The 16,288-nt window shown below is 50.2% G+C and overlaps 2 protein-coding genes across 2 annotated transcripts in view; one reads left to right on the forward strand and one right to left on the reverse strand.

Annotated features, from left to right (window-relative positions):
- Window positions 1–16,288, reverse strand: part of WDR54 (WD repeat domain 54) — a 307,575-nt gene that overhangs the window by 289,338 nt on the left and 1,949 nt on the right. The window lies entirely within an intron of this gene.
- The window catches only part of RAB11FIP5 (RAB11 family interacting protein 5), a 61,880-nt gene that overhangs the window by 13,082 nt on the left and 32,510 nt on the right, over window positions 1–16,288 (forward strand). Inside the window, exon 2 of the mRNA XM_079990695.1 lies at window positions 14,260–14,702. Coding sequence (XP_079846821.1) covers window positions 14,260–14,702 — 443 coding nt within the window. The remainder of the gene's footprint in view (window positions 1–14,259; window positions 14,703–16,288) is intronic.

The raw sequence follows: 16,288 nt of genomic DNA on the forward strand, positions 1-16,288 counted from the left end.
AGGCCAACTACCCAGACTGGTCCTACGTGGGCCAGAAAAATGCCAGGGAAGTCCCCAAATAGGAGTTCCATCACAGAAGGAAAAAGGAAAGAGGGGGTGGGGATCAAGTGGATTCCAAGCCAAAGGCCAGGCGGAACAACTCTGTCTTGCAGGCCCTTTGGAAAGAAATCAGATCCTGCAGGGCCCTGGTCTCATGAGACAGAGCGTTCCACCAGGCCGGGGCCAGTGTTGAAAAGGCCCTGGCTCTGGTTGAGGCTCATCTGACTTCCTTAGGGCCCGGGACCTTGAGGGTGTTGCTATGTATGGACCTTAAGGTCCTCTGTGGGGCATATTGGGAGAGAATTAGAATTGTAGCTCCTAAGGGCTCCGAGGGTCATCTAGTCCAACCCTCCGTAATGCAGGAATGTGCAGGTCTCCTAGAACGCCAGGTCTGTCTGGAGCTCTGGTGCTGACACAGCTGCCCCTCGGCTCAAGTTAACCCTTCAGCTCTTTTGCAAAAAACTGAATTAAAAGCTTCTCTTTTTTTAAGTTAAAATAAACGGAAAGTTTCCCCACCTCAAGGGGAGGGGAGGGTTAACCCTTCAGCAAGGATGCCCACCCTAGCTGAGGCATCAGCTAAGGAAAATGCCCGCAGTTGGAAGATCTCAAGACCCTCCTGGCAGCAGCAGTCCCAAGGGCCCTCCTGGGACAGAAAGTGGCTCAAAGGCTTCCCAGCCCCGATTCCCTCCTGGCCCCAAGATCTCGCTCGATGGTTCTGGGTTTCGACAGCGCCAGGAAACCCCTCTCCCCGCAGAGTCGGAAAGGAGGTCTTGCAGCAGCCTCCGTCCCCGTGCAAAGATTGCACCACAGCCGCCCAGGCGGGGTGAGGAAGAGGGCGATTGCGACACCCCAGGAGGAAGGAAAGGGGTCAGGCAGCCTGCCTCTGAACAGCAGGAGGAAAGAGGAACAGGAGGGGTCATGGAGGGTGCCCCCCCCCAGGCAGGGCTGAGGGGAGCAGGCCAGACTCCCTGGCCCCAAATGCAGGGAGAGCCTGCCTTCCATCGCCCCCAGAAGCAGGCAGGGGCTGAAATGGGAACATGGAGAGATGAGGAGCCCAGTGTTTGGGGGGGGGGAGGTTCTTTGATGCAGCTGTTCATGGGGACGAAAAGGAGTGAAGGCTGGGGGTCTTGGGGATAAGAGCATAAGGAATCAGAAACAAATATTGAAAAGTACTTTTCCAAATGGGACATGGGTGGCGCTGTGGGTTAAACCACAGAGCCTAGGGCTTGCTGATCAGAAGGTCGGTGGTTCGAATCCCCGCAATGACGGGGTGAGCTCCCGTTGCTCGGTCCCTGCTGCTGCCAGCCGAGCAGTTCGAAAGCACGTCAAAGTGCAAGTAGATAAATAGGCACCGCTCTGGCGGGAAGGTAAACGGCATTTCTGTGTACTGCTCTGGTTCGCCAGAAGCGGCTTAGTCATGCTGGCCACATGACCCGGAAAAAACTTTCTGCGGACAAATGCTGGCTCCCTCGGCCAATAAAGCGAGATGAGCGCCGCAACCCCAGAGTCATCTGTGACTGGACCTAACGGTCAGGAGTCTCTTTACCTTTACCTTACTTTTCAATAAAAAAACCAGAGTCCTTTTTGCTGTGGAAATTCAGATGGAAATTCCTGGGTGTCAAAAAAAGGCTATTTATGTATGCCACTACTGTGGCCCGTGTTTTGTAAGCCCCCAAATGGAAAACGAGTGAGGTCCCAGCTGAAGAAGAATGGCAAGTTAAGCTGATGGAATATGCACAACTGGCAGACTTAACATACAGAATAAGAGAACAAGATGAACATACGTTTAAAGAAGATTGGGAAATGTTGAATGAATACAAGGGTGGAAACTGTGTACACTTGAAAACGTGGGCAGCATTAAGATAAATTTGGCAGTGTAAATAAGTTTTGATGGATGCAATAATGGAACACTGGATGTTTTAGTTTATGTCAAATATGCAGCGATCTATGGCATGCAAAATGAACCATGGAAGAAGGGAAGACATTGATATTTTAAGGTTGCTCAAATGAATATTCTAAAATGTAAAATAGAAAAACTTAATTATACCAAAAAAGAACATAAGGAGAGTCTGCTGGATCAGACAAAGGCCCCATCCAGTGCAGCATCTTGTTCTCCCGGTGGCCGACCAGATGCAAGCAGGATCCGAGCGCAAGAGCTACTCCTGCATCGCAGGGGGTTGGACTAGATGACCCTAGGTGTCCCTTCCAACTCTGCAATTCTCTGGTTTTAGGGACCCTCCCTTCCAGTGCTTCCCAGCAGCTGCCATTCAGAAGCATTTCTGCCTCCAACCAGGGTGCCCTCTGCGCATTAGTGCCCTCGGTGTGCAGACCAAGTGGGGAAGGACAACCAAGAGGCTGGTGCCTGGATAAGGGGAGCCCCCCCCCCGTTGTTCAGGAGTGAAACACCTGCTCTGCATGCAGAAGGGCCCTGGTTCTATCCCAGTAGCACCTGCAGACAGGGCTGGAAAGACACTGGAAGTCAATGTGATCAAACCTGAGCAAGACAGACCCATTATCTGAAGCTGCAAAAAGCATCTCCCTCTGTTCCTAAATCCCAACTTTGGCACAGAGAATTACCGTATTTTTTGCTCCATAAGACACACTTTTTTCTTCCTCAAAAGTAAGGGGAAATGTCTGTGTGTCTTATAGAGCAAATGCGTGGTCCCTGGAGCCGAATTGCCAAGGGGCAAAAAGCAGATCGTGCTGCTGCTTTTTTTAGAAAGAGGGAAGGGGGTGTTGAAACAAAGCCGCTGAGCAGCTGATCAGCAAGCGATCAGGAGAGGAGATAAGGGACTCTAGCGATAAAGGAGGCTGCCTGGGAGGGGGGAGGTAAAAGCACATGGATCCTTAGGATTTTTGCACTGGGTCACCCCAAATTCACCATCAGATCACATAGCATGTCCATGGCTACAGCTTGCACCAAAATAACCACACACCCACTGTTGCGTGGGGCTGAAATGGTGCAAAAATGTGGTTACAAAGCACAGATCCACATGGATCCTCAGGATTTTTGCATTGGGTCACCCCAAATTCACCATCAGATCACATGTCTGTGGCCACAGCATGAACCACAAAAATCAGACATCCACTGTTTCGTTCAGAATATTTTTTTCCTTGTTTTCCTCCTCTAAAAACTAGGTGTGTCTTATGGTCAGGTGCGTCTTATGGGGTTCAGTTCCGTGGGTTCCACAAAACCCCCGTATATCCAAACCTTTGGAGCCCCACCCCGTGGCTCGTGGGTGAAGAGGGAGCACCCCCTTCTTTCCCCCTGGGCATGACAGTGACGCCTAGGAGGTGTAGTCGGGGCTGCTCCCCCCCCCCCACTCCCTTCTCATAGGCGGCAGGTCGTCGCTTGATGTTGCTGTCAGTTGGTGATGGCACAGACCTGCACCTGCTTCTCTGGGGAATCTGCAGCTGAGACGTTGGCATTGCGGGGGGCTGGAGTAGATGACCCCTGGGGTCCACCCCACCTTTGAAATTTGATGATTCTCTTCTCTCAGTTGGTGACCTGCCTCCCCTCTATGGCACTGTGTAGATCTCAGTTTAAGAATCCTTGGATATTTTCCTCTGATCTTCTGGGATGTTGGCTTCCTTGAACACACAAAAGCAGGACAAAGGCCTGTGGTGCGGGGGGGGGGCGACCTCCGCCTGCAGGGTCAACTTTTAGCAAGTCCCCTTTGGGTGGGGGGTCCTGAAGAGCAGCCCCTCTCTCTGCAGGGGCTTATAGGGAGTGTTCAGAGGCAAGTGGACACCGTTGTTTTCTCTGAATGCCAGGGAATTGCACGTGCGAGAAGTCTCTTGTGCTCATGTCTCGCTTGTGAGTTTCCCACCATGGGCATCTGGTCCGCTGTTGTCAGAACCAGATGCTGGACCAGAGGGGCTGCACACAACACACAAACACAAATTCTCTCTCTCTCTCAAATTCTTCCAGGCCTCAGGTCTCCTCTTCGCCTTGTGTGTGTTTGTAACTTGAAGCCTGTGAAATCATCGGCTGCCAATGCTGAAGGAAGGCTTGGCATCCTCTGCAGGGCATTCCAGGCCCACCAGGCCGGACTCTGCTTCTCCCCCCCCCCCCGGCATTTCCTTTGGGGGCTCAGGGCTGCCTGCCTTCTGACACCAGTGCAGCACCTTCTTCCGCAGGTGCGTCCCGGTTCCCGCAGTGCCCCCCTCACTCCTCCTCTGGGGGTTCATGCAAAGCGCGACTTTCCCACGGCGCCTCTCCTCCCGTCATATCTGGTGCTAAGCTCCAAAGCCCAGGCATGTGAGCAGACAATGGGCGGCTGTTCAGGGCTTAAGGCACTTGTGCGTCGGCTCCGGCGGGACGGGGGGGGAGGCGGGGGGGCCCCCGGAGGCAATTGGACCCTGTCTTCACCCATGTGCGCCTGTGGGAGAAGAGTGTGCCTGTGTGTCTCTGTGTGAGTCTGTGTTCTTGCTGTCTGGGCTGCTGCTGCTGCTGCTCTAGACGTGATTTCTGCTGATGGCAGGAGAAGGTTTGCAAACTGCAAGAAAGAGGCAGGTCTCTTGGAAGGAGGAGGAGGAGGGGGTGCCAGGGGGCTGCGACTGCGGAGGCTCTTCCTCCTGTGAGGCTTGCAACACTGAAAAAGGTACTATGATGCAGATATGGTGGAATTGTTTAAACATCAAGCAATTTTGGGAAACAATATATAATGAAACGAAAAAGGTGTTTAGATATTTATTTAGGAAAACATCAGAAGGTTTTCTATTGGGAATAGTACCAGGAAGTCTAAAGAAGACAAGACCTTATATTTATACGCAACAGTAGCCGCAAGGCTGTTGATTGCGAAAAATTGGAAAAGTGGTATTATACCCACAAAAACAAATTATTGGAGTATTACAATATATCCAAAACAATGGGAGAAATCGGAAGGATCTCAAAAGAGAAGATAGACAGGGATTGGAAGGTGTTTAAAGGATATTTGCAAAATCATATTGAAAAATCAGAACTCCTGCTAGAATAAACAAGTTCCGTGATAAGTACTGAAATACTAAATAAGATGGATAGCAATGTGTAACAGAAAAAGAAGTAGAAAATTGGTTTAAAAGTGTGTGAAAGAAAGTAATAGAAGTGGAAAGAAATTGTAATTGAGTAGATTGGAAGTCTAACACAAGGGTGGGGGGGAGGGATGGTGGGGGGAAAAGGAAGTATGTGTGGGATTGAGTGCGGGTATGTATGAATATTTTTAAGGATTGTATGAAATGTATGTTTGCGTATTCGTAATATGTATGTATTAATGTTGAATTATTTTAATAGTAAAATATTTGTGTTAAAAGAAAAAGAAAAAAGAGAGAGAGGCTCCATCAAGCCTTCTGCTGGGCTCTCCAAGAGCTGTGGGAGTTTGCAGAAAGACGCCCTGGAATGCCCTGGAGGCCGTTCTGCTGCCTCCCTTCGCCCACCAGCAGCTGCCGGCTGGCTGTGCTGCAGGCGCCCCTCCCTCCCTTCCTGCCTCTCCCCCCCCCCCCCTCAGTTTTCTGCTTGGACTAAGTTCTGCTCACTGACGTGAGGAGCCTGCGCACTTTGCTCTGAGGTCAGCGGTTGGCTTTTTTTGCTGAGAGCAGCATATTTCGGCAAGGAGGGGCCCAGAGACCGGAGGGAGGGGGTTCAGCACCCCCCCCCCAGTCTGCCTTCAGAGCAGTCGGGCAGAGCTGCCCCCTTCAGTTTCAAACTTCTCCCACTCTTTGAAGGCACAGGAGAAGGCCTCTTTTTTTTTTTTTTTTTGAGGACCCAGGGTTTGTTTCCGAACTCTGGCTGTGTTCAGGTGGCAGGCTAAACCACAGTTCATCGCAGGGGGTTGCTCAGTCCCGCAGGGGGTAACTGGAAGAAGCAAAGGTCACCTGTGTCAAAGCCATAATTCAAGATTAACCAACTTTGTTGGACTGGTCATGTTGTGCGGATGCCTGACTATCGTCTTCCAAAAACCAGCTATTCTATTCTGATGGCGTAATGCTGGTGGTCAACAAAAGAGGTTTAAAGACTCTCTCAAGGCAAATCTTAAAAAATGTAGTATAAGCAACAATTGGGAAACGCTGGCCTGTGAGCACTCCAATTGGAGAAAATAATAATAATAATAATAATAATAATACCCCGCCCATCTGACTGAGTTTCCCCAGCCACTCTGGGCGGCTCTCAACAGAATATTAAAAACACGATAAAACATCAAACATTAAAAACTTCCCTAAGCAGGGCTGCCTTCAGATGTCTTCTAAAAGTCAGATAGTTGTTTATTTCCTAGACATCTGATGAGAGGGCGTTCCACAGGGCAGGCGCCATCACTGAGAAGACCAAAGGTGTCCTGGGCTTTGAAGACGCTCGAACTCAGGACGCAAGGGAGAAATGTGCTGAGAGGAAGGCACGCTTGGCAAACCCTCACCATGATCAACTCCTGCCCGGAAACCACTGTCCCCACTGTGGAAGGACGTGTGGATCCAGAATTGGCCTCCACAGTCGCTTACAGACTCATTGTTAAAACCGTGTTCATGGAAGACAGTCTTACTCGGCTACGAGGGATCGCCAAAAAAGAAGAACTGGGCTTGCTGGAGGTGGAACCTTAAGAGCAGGGGTTGGCAAGGCTTCCCGGGCATGGGCTGGATCACTCCTGCGGAGATCATCCGTGGGTCAAACCAGCGCGACGCCGGAAATTGCGTCTGTCCAAACGCAAGAAGTCTCTCTCGATGGACCACAGGACGGCTTCCCCTCGGGTTCGGTGGGTTGAGTGGCAGTTTCCACTCCATATTCCATATTTGCTGGACTCCTACGATATCACTACTCTTAATGCAAGATAATGGTTCCCAGTCCTCCACCCCCATCGTTCTGCCCAGACACTGAGGTCCAGCACCCTAACCCTAACCCTCACTGCGAGAAGCCAAGTTACAGGGAACCAGGCAGAGGGCCTTCTCAGTGGTGGCTCCCGCCTTGTGAAACACCCTCCCATCAGATGTCAAAGAGAAGAACAACTACCAGACTTTTAGAAGACATCTGAAGGCAGCCCTGTTTAGGGAAGCTTCTAATGTTTAACAGACCACTGTATTTTAATATTTTGTTGGAAGCCACTGGGGAAATGCAGCCAGATGGGTGGGGTACAAATAATTTATTATTATTATTATTATTATTATTATTATTATTATTATTATTATTATTATTATTTATTATTATTTAAAGTCTCTATTGCAGATTTGATGAAATGGAGGGCTGTGAGGGTTGACCAAAGGGCCAACCAAAGTTGTTAACCTTTTTTTAGGATTGAAATTGTTGAGGTGTTGTTGTTTTTTTAGGATTTTACCACAGGAAATAAACTGCCACAGGGGCCGGATTATGTCCCTGACATGCCTGCTCTATTGTCTTTATCTCGAAGTCTTCTCGTTAATTTTGCCATTTCAGCGTGTTCCATCGGTTTTTCTTGCCATTCTTCTTTACAGTCATACCTCGGGTTGAAGTAGCTTCGGGATGAATGTTTTCGGGTTGCGCTTCGCAGCGACCCGGAAGTAATGGAGCACGTTACTTCTGGGTTTCGCCGCATGCGCAGACGCTCAAAATGACATCATTCGCGGAAGCGGCGAAATGCAACCCGCACATGCACAGACGCGCACAGACTCGTGCATGTGCAGGCGCTCAAAGCGACGTCACGGGCATGCGCAGAAGCGGTGAATCGCGACCGGCGCACATGCAGATGCACAGTCGTGGGTTGCGTTCTACTCAGGATGCAAATGGGGCTCCGGAACGGATCCTGTTCGAATCCAGAGGTACTGTATTCTGTAGTTGGTACTGTAATACTGTAGTTGGTATTTCAGTACTTTTCCATCTTTGTGTTAGCAATGTCCTCACTGCAGTTGCAGCATACATAAACAGTTTTTTTCTTTTTCGGGACGGGAAGTTCTGCATGGTGCCGTCATTCCGTGGCCAGGGCTGTCTTATCTGTCTGTCCGTCTGGCTACCTTCCCCTGCCTGCTTGCCCACCCCCTGCAAGTTCTGCCTTGATAGGTGAAGGGGGGGGGGCAGAGGGTGGACTTGAGAGTTGGTTGTGGGATCACAAAGCTGCCCGTCTCCCCGGCTGCCTGTCCCTGTCCTGTCCTTTGCCCAGGCAGGGGGCCAAGACGTCCCAGGGACCCCCGGGTGAAATAGGAGCTCTGGGTGTTTATGCCAAGCAGAGAAGCGGGCGCAGGGAAGGGGCAGGGAAGACCCCCGCAGTGCTGCTCCTGGGGCAGAGGGAATCCGCAGAGGGACACCTGTTTCTGCCTCCCCCCAGAGCTCTGCAAACTGGGATCTGTTCCAGGGTGGATTCGATTCAGCTCGGTTTAAATCATGAGTCAGTAAGACTTTCTTCTTTTTTTTTTTACAGAAAGACTCATTCTTGCTGGTAGAATCTTAATATTGACAAACAGATGAAGGTTTATTATTTTTGGAATAATAGGTGTTCAGCGTAGTTTTTACAGTTATATCAAAAGTTACTGATTTGGTATTAGAAATGCATAGACAGATAATTATGAAATTATCGTGGGGTTTCATAAGCTAGCTATATTTGGACGGCTTTTCTGCTATACTTTATTAGAACGAGAAAAATAATCATTTCCTTTATAACAATTTATTTAACTGAAACAATAACATTACAGCATAAGTAGCCATGTTTGTTAACTGATGTGGTTAAACAATTAAAAAACAACAACAACTTAGACTGAGTTTTAGCACACATGAAAAACTTAAAACAAACCCTTATTTCCTGATGACTAGCCTTTGGACCATAAATAGAAAATGATCTTTAGAAAGATTTTTCGTGCAAAAGCATTTTACTGTATTTTTAAAATCCGATTTAAATAATAAAAAAAAACCCATTGCTTTCCCCCCACCCTGGTCTGTTCCCAGAAGCATCCATCCTGTCAGAGCCAAAGGGGAGGCAGCAGATGCTCTAAGTCAGGATATGGCCGTGGGGGGAGAGAAGAGAAAGAGACCCCCCCCCCCGCCAGACAGTTGTTGCCTCCAGGCCTGGAGGAGACCCTGTTCCAAGCACTGCAAAACCGCCCCTCATCCCTCCCACCCCCTTTGGCTTTTGCAGGCAATGCAGCCAAACTGTCACATACGGAAAGCAATTCGTTTGCAGGGTTTTATTATTTATTTGCAGGGGTTTGGGGGGGGGGTCGATTCCCTTTCAAGAGGGTGTTTGCCTTCTTGGGGCATCTGAGCCGGGCCAAAGTCTCTGGGGGCAGCAGGACAAGGATCCGTCCATTGCAAGGGGCCGAAAGGTCCAGGGGGGTGGCAGTTCTCTTAAACCATGGGTAGGCAAACTACGGCCCAGAGGCCGGATCCAGCCCAGTCGCCTTCTAAATCCGGCCCATGGATGGTCCGGGAATCAGCATGTTTTTACATGAGTACAGTGGACGCTCAGGTTGCGAATGTGATCTGTGCAGGATGCACGTTCGCAACCTGCGTCAGCGCATGTGCGGGTTGTGATTCGGCGCTTCTGTGCATGCGCGACTGCTGAAACCCGGAAGTAACCCGTTCCTGTACTTCCGGGTTTCAGTGGTCCGTCGCCTGAAAAGATGCAGCCTGAAGCACCTGCGACCCGAGTTATGACTGTAGAATGTGTCCTTTTCTTTAAAATGCATCTCTGCGTTATTTGTGGGGCATAGGAATTCGTTCATTTTTTCCCTTTCAGAATACTGTCTGGCCCCCCACAAGGTCTGAGGGACAGTGGACCGGCCCCCTGCTGAAAAAGTGTGCGGACCTGTCTTATACAAATAAATCAAATACCTGCCTGACTTTGCGTTCCTACTTCTGGTGCCTGGTGGGTGTGCTTGTTTTCTTGAGGGGACGGAACCTGGATGTAGTCTGCATTTTGCACGTGGTAAGACCTGAGCTGTGGTCTCCTGCTACAAACAAAAGAAAAGGCGGGGGGAATCTGGTGTAGCTGCTCTTGGAGAGAGCTGTGTTTCTGCTGGTCAAGATACACAGCCTGGCAGATCCGGACAACATGTTTGTTTTGGCGGCGCTGGGTCTCCACCGTCCTCTGGGTGGAAAGACTTTCCCTGACTCACCCGCTGCCCCTGTTCCTGGCAGGCCTTTCTATCCGGGAGGCTCCTCTGGGCAGCTGCTGCCCTGTTTTCCCTCTCCTGGGTCCCTGCCCCCCCCCCCAATCCTGGGCTGCCACCGATTTCTGCAGTGGGGCTCCCTGTCCTTTGGGGAAAGCAAAAGCCGCCTGGAATATAAATAATAATAATAATAATAATAATAATAATATTAATAATAATAATTTATTATTTGTACCCCGCCCATCTGGCTGGGTTTCCCCAGCCACTCTGGGCGGCTTCCAACAAAGATTATAAATACACTAAGATGTCACACATTAAAAACTTCCCCGAACAAGGCTGCCTTCAGATGTCTTCTGAATGTCAGGTAGTTGTTTATCGCTTTGACATCTGATGGGAGGGCGTTCCACAGGGCGGGCGCCACTACCGAGAAGGCCCTCTGCCTGGTTCCCTGTAGCTTTGCTTCTCGCAGTGAGAGAACCGCCAGAAGGCCCTCGGAGCTGGACTTCAGTGTCCAGGCAGAACGATGGGGGTGGAGATGCTCCTTCAGGTATACTGGACCGAGGCTGTTTAGGGCTTTCAAGGTCAGCACCAACACTTTGAATTGTGCTCGGAAACATCCTGGGAGCCAATGTAGGTCTTTCAAGACCGGTGTTATGTGGTCTCGGCAGACACTCCCAGTCACCAGTCTAGCTGCCACATTCTGGATTAGTTGTAGTTTCCGGGTCGCCTTCAAAGGCAGCCCCATGTAGAGTGCATTGCAGTAGTCCAAGCGGGAGATAACTAAAGCATGCACTACTCTGGCGAGACAGTCCTCAGGCAGATAGGGTCTCAGCCTGCGTACCAGATGGAGCTGGTAAACAGCTGCCCTGGACACAGAATTGACCTGCGCCTCCATGGACAGCTGTGAGTCCAAAATGACTCCCAGGCTGTGCACCTGGTCCTTCAGGGGCACAGTTACCCTGTTCAGGACCAGGGAGTCCCCACACCAGCCCGCCACCTTCTTCTCCTGTTGTTAATAAATAATAAAAATAAAAGAGGACCCAGGAAGCGGGGAGCGGGCTATTGGGGACTCCCAGCCACAATTGCTATGCTGTGTCTCCGCAATCGGAGGCAGCGATGCTTCTGGAGACCAGTTGCAGGTGGGAACTGCAGGTGTCAGAGCTGCTCCTGGTCTTAAATATATGTTAAATGTTCATAAGTGTACCAACCAAGCACGTACATAGATCAGCACAGGAAGACCAACCTGAAACCACTTTTTATTCCCAAACTGACCAAATGTTAAAACAAAATAAAAAAATTCCTTCCAGTAGCACCTTAAAGACCAACTAAGTTAGTTCTTGGTATGTGCTTTCGTGTGCATGCACACTTCTTCAGATACTGAAGAATCTGAAGAAGTGTGCATGCACACGAAAGCACATACCAAGAACTAACTTAGTTGGTCTTTAAGGTGCTACTGGAAGGAATTTTTTTATTTTGTTTTGACTATGGCAGACCAACACGGCTACCTATCTGTAACTGACCAAATGTTTTCTCTGCAAGGTCAAAGGAAAGTGGAAAAGCCTCCCCATTGTCTTTTCCTTCACAAATCCTGCCTTACGGGCACATTTAAGATATGAATAGGGTGTGAGCCTGTGACCTGGCTCAGGAACTAAGTATTTATCATTACAAAAGACTGGCCAGGCTCCCCAGGCAATCCAATCAAGTGACCATTAAACAGGTAACTTGTCAGTCGAGATAAAAAATGCACTCAGATTTCTGCTGTAGACTACCTTTTCTGTGATGTAGGTATGATGTATCTGGGGGGTGGTCTTAGGTTACACCCCTTCTGTGATGTAGGTATGATGTATGGAGGGGTGGTCTTGAGCTCCAGGGCAGGGAATTTAAATGTCTATATAAAGGCAGGCACACCTTTGTTCTGGGTCCTCCTCCTTTCCTGCGTGTGAGGGGAGCACCCTGTTGCAACAGATCAATAAAGATCAGGCTTCCTAGCTGCTTTGCTTCTCAATATTGTCTGGTTGGCCTCTGCTATTCTCTCCTACCAATAGGGAACCTACATAAGGACTCTATATGGGCTCTTGGGTTCCCCATAAGGGAAAAAGGGGCAGATTTTTGTTTACAACACTGGTGCCCAGGGAATTTCTAACACTTGCAGGGGTGGGCAGAGAAGCATGTAGAGCCTTGGCTCTCTCAACTCCCAGCCTTGGGTCTCCAGCTGCACTACAATTCCCATCATCCCTGTCCCCTTGCCCTGCTAGCTAGGGCTGATGGGAGTTGTAGTCCCACAACAGCTGGCGTCCCAAGTTTGGGGGAATCCTGCTGCAGAGGGTTTCAGAGAGCACCCTGCAGGCAACCAAGCTGGGAGGGCGATGGGGGCAAGCAACTGCCAGGACCTCTGGGGTCTTGCGAGGTTGGCGTACGTGTGTGTCTTGGGCACCCAGGTTGGCACGGGTGTGTCCCAGCTTCATGGCTTGTGTAGCAGGACTTGGCCTGCCAGGGGAAGGGGACTTCCTGGAGCTGGTCCCAAACCTCTGTGGGCTTCAGTAGACGCCTGGCCAATTTTTACTCTGGGGGCCAAAACCTCCAGGCTTCCAACTAAATCTGACATGCTGCCAATGAGACAACAATGGTGCTTGTGGCAAGGAACAAAGAATTGATTTCTACAAATAATCAAACGCCTTCAGTCCTCCCAGATCGGTTGCCAACCAGTTGTGTAGCGCATCCTGCCTTTGAGCAAACCATGCAAGGGCTCATGCAGCAGCTGTGTCCCTCTTCCTATATGTCTTGGGTGGGCTTGACGAAAGAAGGGTGTTTTCAGCAGGCTCTGAAAGAGGACAGTTGAGGCTCCTGATATCAAGAGACAGGGAGTTGATAATAATAATAATAATAATAATAATAATAATAATAATAATAATAATAATTTATTAATTATACCCCGCCCATCTGGCTGGACTTCCCCAGCCACTCTGGGCGGCTTCCAACAAAATATTAAAATACAATAGGTCTGTAAAACATTAAAAGTTTCCCGAAACAGGGCTGCCTTCAGGTGTCTTCTAAAAGTCTGGTAGTTGTTGTTCTCTTTGACATCTGGTGGGAGGGTGTTTCACAGGGAGGGCGCCACCACCGAGAAGGCCCTCTGCCTGGTTCCCTGTAACCTCACTTCTTGCAGGGAGGGAACCGCCAGAAGGCCCTCGGCGCTGGACCTCAGTGTCCAGGCAGAACGATGAGGGTGGAGACGCTCCTTCAGGTATACTGGGCCGAGGCTGTTTAGGGCTTTCAAGGTCAGCACCAACACTTTGAATTGTGCTCAGTAACGAACTGGGAGCCAATGTAGGTCTTTCAAGACCGGTGTTATGTGGTCTTGGCGGCTGCTCCCAGTCACCAGTCAAGCTGCCGCATTCTGGATTAGTTGTAGTTTCTGGGTCACTTTCAAAGGTAGCCCCACATAGAGCGCATTGCAGTAGTCCAAGCGGGAGATAACCAGAGCATGCACCACTCTGGCGAGACAGTCTGTGGGCAGGTAGGGTCTCATCCTGAGTACCAGATGGAGCTGGTACACAGCTGCCCTTTACACAGAATTGACCTGTGCCTCCCTGGACATCTGCAAGTCCAGAATGACTCCCAGGCTGCGCACCTGGTCCTTCAGGGACACAGTTACCCCATTCAGGACCAGGGAGTCCTCCACACCCACCCGCCCCCTGTCCCCCCAAAACAGTACTTCTGTCTTGTCAGGATTCAACCTCAATCTGTTAGCTATCCATCCTCCAACCGCCTCCACGCACTCCCTTATTTATACCCCACCCATCTGGCTGGGTTTCCCACTCTTGGCGGCTTCCAACTGAATATTAAAAACAGCATCATCAGACATTAAAAACGTCCCTAAACAGGGCTGCCTTAGGTTGTCTTTTAAAAGTAAAATAGTTGTTTATTGCCTTGGCATCTGCTGGGAGGGTGTTCCACAGGGCAGGCTTTGAGAAGGCTCTGAAAAGAGGATAGTTGAGGTTCCTGGTGTCAAGAGGCAGGGAGTTCCAGAGGGCATGTTCCCGCTCAGAGATTTGAGTTCTTGCACATGAGGGACGGATCCTGGAGGGGATAACAGGCGTGTGTGAGAAGGGAATGGGGGACTAGCCGGGGCCCTGGCCTGGCACATTTCTCATGCGTTTCTTGCTCCTTCTTCCCCCTCAGGTGGTACAAGCTGCACTCCAAGCCTGGCAAGAAGGAGAAGGAGCGCGGGGAGATCCAGCTGAGTATCCAGTTCACGCGCCACAGCCTGACGGCCAGCATGTTTGACCTGTCCATCAAGGACAAGCCCCGGTCGCCCTTTGGGAAGCTGAAGGACAAGCTGAAGGGCCGGCAGAAGTACGACCTGGAGTCGGCCTCGGCCATCGTGCCCAGCAGCAGCGGGGCCCTCGACGAGGAATTTGGCCTGGCGGGCAAGAAGGGCAAGGCCAAGGGCAGCTTCTTCTTCAAGAACAAGCTGCGCAAGTCCTCCCTCACCCAGTCCAACACCTCCCTGGGCTCTGACAGCACCCTCTCCTCGGCCGGCAGCCTGGTGGGCATCGGATCCTCCGAGGTGGGCATGGTGCCCTCGCCCAGCCGCCACAGCAGCTTCTCCACAGACCGTTCTGGTAAGAGGGAGGAGGGCGGGGGGAATAGCTGGCTGAGGGCAATTCTGGCATTGCGGCGGGTTGGGATGGATGATCCCTGGGGGGCCCTTTTGACTGCGATTCTGTCATTAAGTAGAGCCTAGAAAGGTGCAGAAATTTGCTGAGGAAATACAGTTACAGGGGTACCTCAAGTTGCAAACGGGATCCGTTCTGGAGGTCCTGCCGCATCCCAAAGAATTTGCAACCGGGGAACCGCTTCTGTGCACACGCGCAGCACGCTTTAGCGCTTCTGTGCATGTGGCGGAACTCGGAAAAATACTTCTGGGTTTGCCACATTCCGTATCCAGAGGGATACGTAAGTGGAGGTACAACTGTACTTAAAAGTCACATTTTAAAAAAATAAAATAAATTGATATACTGCCCTTCTTCCAAAATCACGGGGCGGTTTACAACATAAAAACGCAAAATGCATAATATAATATTTTAAAAGCTATACTCCCACCTCCCAGGCACGTGAAAAAGGCCGTAGATTGAATGGAAATGTTTTCACCTGGCGCCTAAAGATGTTAGTGTAGGCTCCAGGTGAGCCTCCCTGGGGAGAGCATCATCCAAGCAGGGAGCCACCACTGAAAAGGCCTGTTCTCATGTGGCCCCCCCTCCAGACCTCTCTGTGTGGAGGAAAAGGGAGAAAGGCCTCTGGTGATGATGTCAGGTCAGGTGGGGAGAGGCAGGCGCTTGGTATTTGAGAGATCCTAGAGTAGGAAGAGACCTCAAGGCCAGAGATTGACAGAAGGTTGGAAGAAGTATATGGATTATTTGAAGAGCAACTGTAATCAACAAATTACGCTAGTAGGACTACAAGAAGTTTTGTAAGGAGAAATATGTGAAGTGTTACCAAGTAGGAAAAGATAGGGATATTGATTAGGAGTTTGAAATGTAACTGGGAAAATGAGAAATGCATACTAAGAGATTAGATTGGAAAATTTTCAGACAGCACTGATGGAAGTCAAAAAAATTGAATAAGATGTAAAAGTATGTTTAATTACTGCTGAGAATGATATGTTAAAAAACTAACAAAAATTTATATATATAAAAAAGGAAGGGACCTCAAGGATCATCTGGTCTGATCCCTGCAACACAGGAAACAGAGGCTAAGCATCTTCAAGTCCCTCAGCGGTTCCTCATAGGGCTCGGTTTCCAGACCCTTGGTCACCTCGGAAGTAAACACGCAATGTGACCTTGTAGGGGGCATAAGGAGAGCTGGATCAGGCCCCAGCTTCTGGGAATCACAGGTGGGGAGAGCCCAGCTTTGGTGCTTGCCATTTGGGCATCGAGTCGGCCAACGTGAGAGCAGGATGCACCCTTGAAGCGCCATGGTCCTGATCCAGCAGCAGATGCTCTCCGGAGGTTCCTGTGCTTCTGTGGCACTGGGCTCAGCCCCTGTGGGAACGAGATGCTGGACAAAATGGGCCCCCTTTGGCCTGATCCTGCTGCCAAAGGGCTTTTTGTTGGTTCTTCTCCCAATGCTCCATGAGACCCTCTCCCAGCACTTTGAACAGGGCTTGGAAGGGGGTCTGCTTAGGGATTGGGCAGTCGGTGCCTCGAGG

This window comes from Podarcis cretensis (genome assembly GCF_951804945.1).
Source record: "Podarcis cretensis genome assembly, chromosome: 9".
Classification (NCBI taxonomy): Eukaryota; Metazoa; Chordata; class Lepidosauria; order Squamata; family Lacertidae; genus Podarcis; species Podarcis cretensis.